Source organism: Micromys minutus (genome assembly GCF_963924665.1).
Source record: "Micromys minutus genome assembly, chromosome: 29".
NCBI classification, from domain to species: Eukaryota; Metazoa; Chordata; class Mammalia; order Rodentia; family Muridae; genus Micromys; species Micromys minutus.
The window spans coordinates 2551657-2561551 of record NC_137964.1 but is presented as its reverse complement, the minus strand read 5'-3'; the positions used below and the strand labels follow the sequence as shown (position 1 = coordinate 2561551).

Sequence of the window (9895 nt, the reverse complement as noted above, 5' to 3'; positions counted from 1 at the left end):
ATAATGTTCCCAGGTGCTCCCTTCTCCACTGGCTTCTGTATTCTCTGACACTTCCACCTCCAAGATGCCCTCCCACTCTGCACTGAGTTTACAAAGCATGCATGACCACACCCTTCCTTCTGTGGGTGTTAGTGGTTGAACTCAGGTCCTTGTGCTCATGCTGCAAGAGTATATTACTCACTGAGCCTTCTTTAATACTTTTCTATATTAAAAATAATTCTAACTCAGGTTCTGGGGATGTATCATAGTCGGTAGAGTGTTTTCCCAGCATGCAAGAAACCCCAGTGTCTTAGGGTTTCCATTGTGTGAAGATTCACCAGGACCAAGGCAACTTTTATAAAGGGAAACATCTAGTTGGGGCCGGCTTACAGTTTCAGAGGTTCAGTCCATTATCATCATGGCAGGAAGCATCCAGGCAGACACGGTGCTGGAAAAGCCGAGAGTTCTACATCTTGATCTGAAGGCAGCCAGAAGAAGACTCTCTTCTGCACTGGGTGGAGCTGCGCATAGGACCTGAAACCCCACCCACACAGAGACACATTTTCTCCAACAAGGCCACACCTCCTAATAGTGTCACTCCCTGTGGGCTAAGTATTCAGACATATGAGTCCATGGGGGCCGTCACTATTCAAACTGCTGCACCAGGGTTCCACCCTCCAACCTCAGATACTGAGAGTGAAGGCCTGCAAGGTCAGTGCACCAGGGGTGGAGGCAGAAGGATCAGGATTCCAAGTTACACATCCCAGCTGAGGATATATATGAGGCCCCATCTTAAAAACAAAAACAAAACAAAACAACCAACCAACCAACCAAACAAACAAACAAACAAACAAACCCAGCAGAGAGAGAAGCAAATAAGTAAATGACACCAGGATTCTTAAGAGTTAAATTGATCACATGAGCAGAATCCTGTTAGACAACACTAAGCAGCAAGCAATTTATATTGACAGGATCAGAAGGCTTGAGAACAGAAGGAAGTTCACCTTTACCGTCTTCCGCTGCAGGAAATGCTGTGTGGTGTCTTTCAAAGGCACATAACATGGGAAGACTCAATGGGCAACAGCAACCAATCCTGATGACCTAAGTTCAACCCCCAGGCCTCACACAGGGGGAGGAAACCAACTCCTGAGACCCCAACTGTCTTCTGACCTACACACACACACACACACACACACACACACACACACACGTAAAATTAAAAACATGACATGAGAAAGCAGTGAGAAGGCCATCACACTGGTTGCTCTTCCAGAGGACCTGGGTTCAATTCCCAGCATCCACTTCCTGGCTCACAACTGTAACTCTGGTGCCCGAGGATTCTATGCCCTCTGCTGGCTTGTGTGGGTACTGCATGCATCTGCTGCACAACAGGCAAAACAGCCATACATGTAAAAGAACATAAAGTACACAAAGGAAATAAATAAGAGGGGCAGCCTTGGCCTCTGCAGAGGGATGAGAGAATCGGTGTTGACAAAAGAGAATTCATTAAAAACACTTTCGAAATACATATTACCTTTAAATCAAAGGAAGCTAGTAACACTTCTTCACATCTCAGTAATAACGCGTAAACTTCAAACAAAGATTCAAACACGAGTAACAAGTAGAATCTATGTACAGTTATAATAAATTTTTAACAACCCACACGGCATAGTGGCACACACCCTTAATCCCAGCACTGGGGAAGCAGAGGCAGGTGGATCTCTGTGAGTTTGAGGCTCACCTAGTCTATGAAGCAAGCTAAAGGCCAGGCTGGGCTATATAGTGAGGCTCTGCCCCAAAACAAAATAAAAAACAAAATAAAACAAATGAAGAAAAACCATAAGTCTCCTCCTAGAGTGAAAATACTTACATGCATGAATGTCATTCATCACAAAACTGTGAGAACTGCGTGCTTCCAAATCCACAATATTTTAAAATCATCCATAATAAATAATTCTACGATAAACCTTCATAGATGCCAATTACATTTATGGAATATATTAAATCTTTCAATTCCAAACATATGACTCAAATGCTATACTTTGAAGGTTCTTCCCTCCACATCTGAGCCCTGAGGTGCCTCCTTCAAAGGGCCTGAGAAATGGACCAATTATAGGAAACCACAGGCCTTCCGCTGCTGTGGTTGGGGAGGCCGGGACTGAGGACATCTGGGATAACACTTAGATGGGGCCTCAGGTAGGGTACGGTGACCAGAAGGAGAAGCCAAATACTCACAGAGCCAGGAAGAAGTGGATTGGCCTATACTGCCAGGAGAAGAGCCCAGCACGGCTGAAATAAGCTATGACCATAGACAGGAGATACTGGTGGAGAGAGAAGACAAGAGAGGAGAGGTCACACTCTGGAGAGGAGGAATGTAGGGACAGAGGAAGGGTGGCAGAGGTAGGCATGAGGTTCAGAGAGGAGCTTGGAGTTTTGGTGCCTGCGGTGTGGGCAAGGGGAGGTGGAGGGGCATGAGCAGGTGCCCTTGCTGCTCCTGCATGACTGCATGGCTGGCTGCAGCCTGTATGAGCATGGCTGGCTCTGGGTCAGTCCTGAGGGAGGGTTTAGGCCAGCAGGGACAAGGAGGATCTTGTCCAGCTGGAGCAAAAAACCCCAGAGAGCTGTGGGGGGAGAAGAGACAATTCCCAGGGTAAGATGGGTGCCTTGGGCTCAGATCCCAAGGTCCCCAGTGAGGCAGGAGCCTCCTGTCCACTCTGTATGAAGCTGCCAGTCCTTGCAGAGAGACATTGGCAGGGTATCAAGGGCCAGGACCGTGTGGCTTCAGGTGGAACCACAGAGGGGCAGAGGAGAGTGGGTTAGTGGGATCCTTCCCCAGGCAGGACAGGAGCAAGAGGCCAGCTCAGAGCAGGACCCCTCACCTTGTCTGACACCCTGAACATCTTGTCCCAGGTCAGGAATCTTTTCACCACGGGATCCTCTGTGAAGGAAGCACACTTGTTACAGTGTGAACAGGAACGGTTCGGGAGCTGGAGCCAGGAGAACTGGCTCCCTGGGGAGGGGTCAGGTTAGACACAGGAGCAAAGGTTATAGCAGACATGTGTGGCAAGGACTCCACCTGAGACTCCTGGCAGGATGCTTAGAATACAGTGGCATGTATGCATGCTTAGATGCCTTTTGTATGTAGTTCTAAGATCATTCCAGGGTCTGGCATATACTACACAAGGTTCCCATCACTGAGCTACACAGAACCAAGGACCAAGATGCCTCAACAGCAGATCATACAAATTGGTGTCATATGAGAACATAAACATGGACGTGTTTTGTTTGTGTGGGTGAAATGCCCCAGCTCAGCAAAGTCAGAGTTAAATCACAACAGGGGCTGTGAGGGCAGACTTTCCACAGGGAAGGGGGTTGACTGGAAGTTCCTTCTTTTGCTTAAGGAGCGAGCTGTGCGGGCATTTCTTACCGAGCAGCTTGGTGAAGACTTTGTGGTGTTCAGGCCGCACTGTAGACACGCGCTGCCTCTTCAGCCTCATCCTGAGCCCACACAGTGTCTCCACTGACCACACTGGCTGGGGATCAGGTTCCAGTAGCTCTGCCAGGTCATCCTCAGAATCTGATGACAAGTCTCTCTTCCTCTTTGGGCTGTTGGATAGAGGCTGGGGACTGGCTTCCACCCTTGATTCTATGTGAAGAAAGCCCACCCAGTGTCAAGCTCAGGCTTGAGGATCTCCACCCTGCCCCACAGTACTCCAAACACCCCAAACCTCTTCAGCTGCTGCCTTTCCCCAAGCCACAGTGCCATTTCCCTCTGGGGTGGCATCTACCTGCTCCCTCACTTTGTGCCTGTCCCCTCTCTCGTTCCTTCAAGATTCTTCTTCATTAGAGACATATTGTCCCATAAATAGAATGTCTCTTGTTGTGTCCCCTCTTCTCTGTCCTGTCTTTGATTCTTGTTGCCTAACCCCTTCCCTTGTTCTACAGTTTTAGTCTGTGAGACACCTGAGCCTGGCTTCCCTCCTCATGTCAATCTTCAAGAACTTCCATACACAGGTTGCCATGGAGATGTGGTCCTGTTTCTTCTCATTGCTGCTTAAACTGATGGGGATGGAAAGATGACTTCATAGCTAAGAGCACTGATTGCTTCTCCAGAAGGCCGGGATTAATTAATTATCCACATGGTGGCTCACAAGCACCTGTAACTGTAGTGCCAGGAGGAACTGATGCCATCTTCTGGTCTTCAATGGTACTGCACACATGTGGTGTGCTCTCAGGCATGCAGGCAGCACACACATATAAAAGTAAATTATATTCATGTGCTGCATGTGTGTTTATATTCATACATGTGTGGATATGCATGTGTGTGTATTCAGAGGCAAACATCTGGTCTTCCTCAGGCACTCTTCACCTCATTAAACATTTTAATTTCATTTTGGGGGGTTAGGTTAGCAGGTATGGAAGCCATAGGACAGCCTGCAGGAGTTATCCCCCTCATTGGATCCACATGGGTCACGAGAATCAATTTGAAATGGTCAGTGTGGCAACAGGTGCCTTCACCCGTTGAGGCTGGAGAGATGGCCATGAAGTTAAAGTGCTTCCCAGGCAAGCGTGAAGACCTGAGCTCAGATCGCCAGTGAGTGGGTGTGGCTTGGATCTGGGTGGGTGTGGTGACCTGTCTCTAGAGACCAGGATCTCTAGAGCAAGCCCAATAGTGAGACTACGCCTACAGAGGAGGCTTTGGTTTGAGAGCCCCTGATCGAGAGGCCGAGACTCACTAACAGAGAATGAGAGTTCTCAACCTTCCGCATGCTGCAGCCCCACAGTTCCTCATGCTGTGGTGACGCCCAACCACAGATTGTTTTGGTTTCTAGTTCATAACTGTACTTTTGCTACTGTTATGAATTGTAATCTAAATATCTGATCTGCAGATGGCCTTAGGCAGCCTCTGTGAAAAGGTCGCTCAATCCCCAAAGAGGTTTCTATTGCTAGGTTGAGATCCACTGAGGTAGAAGAATGATTGAGGGTAAGTTCTGACATGGGCCTCCACATGCATGATCGGGCACACACATGTAAATGGGCATGAGTGGACACATATGCATCCATGCACACGCAAAATGAGAAAAGTTCGTAATAAAATGATGGGCAGTCGCAAAGGGGGCATGTTTGTTTGTTTTAAGTATATGGGTGTTTTGTGTGCACACCCGAATAGGTTAGCAGATACCATGGGACTACAGTTATAGATGTTTATGAACCATCATATGAATGCTGCAGGAGAAGTCAGTGCTATTAACCATTGAGCCATCTCTCTAGCCCTCAGTGGACATGTTCTTTACAAGCAAGATGCCTATGAAAATCACCAGGAGATACCGGTTCACACCCAAAGAGGATGGCTGAAATTTAAAAAAAATTGGAGAATACCAAGTGTTGGCAAGAGTGTGGTGAGCACTCGGTATCGCTGGTGGGATTGTGAAATGGTACAGCCACTGTGAGAAATGAGGCGGTGGCTCCTTAAGTGGAACACGGGATTACCAGGTGACTCTGCAATTCCCCCGCTGGATAGTACCCAGCAGACGGCTACCAAGGAACGCACCCGGGAACTTGAACACAGATGTCCACGGTAACCTTGCTCTCCACAGGCAATGACACTTGGAGTGTCTCTCAGCAGATTGGGGGTGTGTGCCGGCAGATGCGTGCTTAAGCAAAATGTGATTTATCCACACAAATATAGAACCTTAAGATTAGCTGAAGGGCAGGAATGTGGCTCCATAGGTAAAACGCTCTCACAGTGAAAGTGGGAGAGCTTGAGAGTCACATACCCAGAGCTGAAGTCCAAACAAAACTAAAGGGCTGGAGAGATGGCTCACTGGTTAAGAGCACTGACTGCTCTTCCAGAGGTCCTGAGTTCAAGTCCCAGCAACCACAAGGTGGCTCACAGACATTTGTAATGAGATTTGATGCCCTCTTCTAGTGTGTCTGAAGACAGCTACAGTGTACTTATATATAATAAGTAAATAAATCTTTTAAAAAATGTTTTAAAAAGCACATGAGGTTATTAGCGTTTTATTTAATTTCATAATCTTTCTTTAAAATGTGTTTGTATTGATATGAAGCGTTTATGTAACTGTATTTATAATCCATGTATTCTTGCAAAAGTACATTACTTCCCCCCCCCCCTTTTAAAACTTATTGTGTGAAGGGTGGAGAGATGGCTCAGCGGTTTAGAGCACTGACTGCTCTTCCAGAGGTCCTGAGTTCAATTTCCAGCAACCACATGGAGGCTCACAACCATCTGTAATGGGATCTGATGCCCTCTTCTAGTGTGTCTGAGGACAGCCACAGTGTACTCATAGAAATAAAATGAATAAATCTTTAAAAGATGTATTATGTGTGTGGATATTTTGTCTGCATGTTTGACTGTGCCCCATGAGCATATAGTGCTCGTGCGTGCCAGAGCAGGGTGACAGATCCCCTAGAATTGGAGTTACAGTCAGTCGTGTGACTCTGTGTGGGTGCTGGTAAACCAATCTGGGTCCTCCTGGGAGAACAGCCAGTGCTCTAACCACCAAGCTTTTGCTTCATGAGATAAGGACCGTCAGCCGGGCAGCTCAGTTATCGGGCGAGGTGAGGATGGATCTGGGAGAAGGCGCAGCCACCCTTTCTCCTGAGACCATGTGTGCCCTGCAGCATCTGAGGGGGATTAGCGATGCTTCTGTCTCCTGCTGGTGGCTCAGTAGTTATCCTATGGTTGGCCCTTCAAGGTGCTCAGAGGTTCTTCTGCAATGAAACTGTTCCTCTCTGTATCGGTGCGGCAGAGACCTTTTTCTTTTGACAGACTTTTTAAAATTAAATTTGACGCCAACATCTTCATGAAGAATTAGGCCAAGAGCACCGTGGCATTATTTCTATAAGAAATTGATGAGTTGTTCATCATAATGTACCATCTTGAAAACTGTCATTGTCACCTGGCCTCAAATATCATCTTCCAGAGGTCACATTACAGATAGCTGTTTTCTTCTTTCTTTATGTTCTTTCTGGTTCTGTTTTTAGAGTTTCTGTGCATTAGACGTGTGATCTAGAAACCCACCATTTGTGTATTCGCTTCCTTCTTTGTAAAGCATAGCTGGTTATTTCTTGTACCTAGTACTTGAAGGAAGTTTGGTTACTCCAGAATAACACACAATTTCCTTTCCTTCTAATAGAATCTTCCTTTTATTTAAGGAGTCCCAGGCCAGGACAAGATTTGGGACTTAACCCAGCAGGCGGTTTCTCCAGGCTCAAAGGGAGTGAGGACAATGAAGAAGGTAAGAGCAGGACTGGAGGCAGCCATTGCTCTCAGAGCACCGCCTCCAAACTGCTGAGAGGGAGGTAGATTCTTGCCCGAGGAGCCCTAGATTCGGTGGCGCGCAAAGACTTCTGGGACATAGAGTTTCTGTGCAACTCCAGGGGAGAATGGGGAGCTTTGGAACTGGGACTTCCGGAATGATGCTACACATGCGCGTCGCTGTCTGTGCGCGTGCCCGTGCGTGTGCGGGGCCACTGCGCCGCTGTGACTTCCTGCAGGTCCAGTGTCGAGGCCACTTTCCCTTCCGCAGCTTTTACTCGCAAAGCTGGAGTCACCGAGCTTGCGGTGCCGAGACCGGAGCTTCCGGGGCGGCAGCGAACGGACTCCGCTGTGCGTGCCTGGGAGGCCTAGCCAGAGCTCCGCACCGAGGCTAACGGGGGCGGCGGGGCCGCTTGCTCGGTGAGGCCCGAGGGCGCCGATCGATCGCGGCTGCGGGAGGGATGCTGGGCCTGGCTGGTAGCGTGTCAGTTCACCCAGGCTCCCCACTGTCTCCAGCACGCGTGGTCTGAGAGATTCGAGCTGGTCCGGCTGACAGCAGGGCATCTGTGCGGCTTTGGGCTGCATGGACTGTCCCGAGGACGGTGTGCTAGCACTGAGGAACTCGGATTCCCAAGGTGTCACCCAGCGTCCATCAGCACCCTTGCTCTGTCTGTGGGTCCTTCCCACCCCCGCCCCGAGTCTGCCCTTGAGGCATTGTAATGCTCTGGTGCTCAAAGTCTTGCTTCTTTCTGCTCGTGGAAGACTGAGTCTGTGACGGTGTGTGACTTTATCGAGGTTGTGCACCAGTTTGTTTATATGAGTGCCATTGTTTCCAGTGTCATTTCTTAGCCCTTTAAAAAAATGTGCAGCAGTAACCAAGTTTACATGAATAGTTAGAAAACAAACCACGCTTTATTACTGTTTGTCGGACGTCTGCCCATCTGGACCATTTTTCCTTTTTCCGTTTTGATTTTTTTTTTGAGACATGGACTCCCTGTGTCGCCCATATTATTCTGGTAGTCAGTGATCCTCCTGTCTCAGCCTCCAGAGAGCTGGGATTACATGTATGTCACTTCATGGAACATGGATCCCAGATATATAGAGCCCAGAATCTTCATTCACTGCGACGTATTTTACAACAGTTTGAATAGGAAATAAAATACCTGTACCATTTTGTACCTGTACACCAGATGCCTGTGGATTAAAACAAAACAAAACAGAACAAAAAACAGTGTAGTGTTCATCTTAGAACTGTACTCCCCACCCCCGTGCCACCACCTGTTGGAGTTAGGTTTGTGATTTCCTTCCTATCACCTCTTTAAGCGTGTAGGCTGCGATTTCATTTGATGCAAGAAACATGGCTCTGTGTAGACCAGTTAATCCCTGATTTCAGTGACCTTTTCCTCCTGCAGGTCAGTCAGCATTGTCGACGGTTTCCCAGGAGGAGCAGAAAATGAGCAGATCAAAGGTGAGTTTTTCCCATTTGCAATTTTTTTTTCTGACTCCTTTGTAATATATTTTGGGAGACTTCCATGAAGGTATGTTGAGAATGGTATTGGAGTGGTAGTTCACGAGCGTCTTCTAAAGGGATCCGATGACCTCTTCTGGCATGCAGGTGTACATGCAGTAGAGCACACAGACAAAATAAACAATCAGTAAACAAGTAGAATGGTAGTGGAGAAAGGAGTCAGTGAAGGAGACTGTAATATAAAATCTGTGAGAGTAGCGGCCACCATGGTCTGTTGTGTAGACAGTCTGATAACTTTAAGCTAGAAAACTAGTAACCATGACATCATCTGCAGCTGCTACTGGGAGATGCCATTTTTGTTCCTTATGGGTATTAAAGACTTGTAGGTCTTGGAAATCTTTCTTTATTCAGGTGGGCATGGTTATGGATAGTGCTCCTAATAACAGCATTTGAGTCCTGTATTCTCCTTGCTGGGTCTGTGAGCAGAAGTCCAGCTCCCTAGGAACTTGTATAACATTTTTTTTTTCCAGAGACCAAAATGTCACAAGCCAAATGCAATATATTTCTGTCTTTACTTTTTAAATCCCTGTGATAAAGTGTACATTGCATATTAGGAGTTACTAGTCCGATCAATCTTTTAATAATGTTTTCTTCCAGGGACCATGCCCCGGCTCTTCTTTCTTGGTTCTGTCTTGAAGCTAAGCCAATGGGAAGAGCATCGCTGGGGGCTAGATTTTAAAGGTTGCTGTGTGATAATAAAACATTTACATATCTTAAATCTTAGTCCTTTGCTTCTGTAGCTGCCCCGCCTTTTTGATTCCTCTTGGGTCAGAAACTGCAAGATTCTGTCATTTAGCACCTCACTGAAAAACAGCAGGGATTAATTGCTAGAACCTTTACCCTTTCGTCCAGATCTCTCTTGCTTGAGGGATGTTTGGAGCAATAAATGTTTATCTAATCAGGAGAAGAGAATCACCATCCCAGAAGGAAAAACTTTTATATAAGCAAATATGGATTAAACTCATGTAAATTTATATACAGATTCATACACACACATTCATAAATCTCCGATCTTCAGTTGGGCCCATCTTTCATACTACCTCATAATTACATACGTGTGTTTGTGTGTGTGTGTGTGTGTGTGTGTGTAGCAGAAAGACCAAGCA

At 47.0% G+C, this 9895-nt stretch overlaps 1 protein-coding gene across 1 annotated transcript; it reads right to left on the bottom strand.

The window, feature by feature from the left end:
• Positions 1-2210: 2210 nt before the first annotated feature.
• LOC308439261 (speedy protein E4A-like) lies at positions 2211-7058 on the bottom strand (the record flags this gene model as incomplete). The annotated part of the gene is made up of 4 exons (XM_080941003.1): positions 2211-2300; positions 2859-2917; positions 3407-3625; positions 7025-7058. 4 exons carry the CDS (start codon positions 7056-7058, stop codon positions 2211-2213), a joined length of 402 nt encoding a protein of 133 aa, XP_080797129.1.
• Between the last annotated feature and the right edge of the window lie 2837 nt (positions 7059-9895).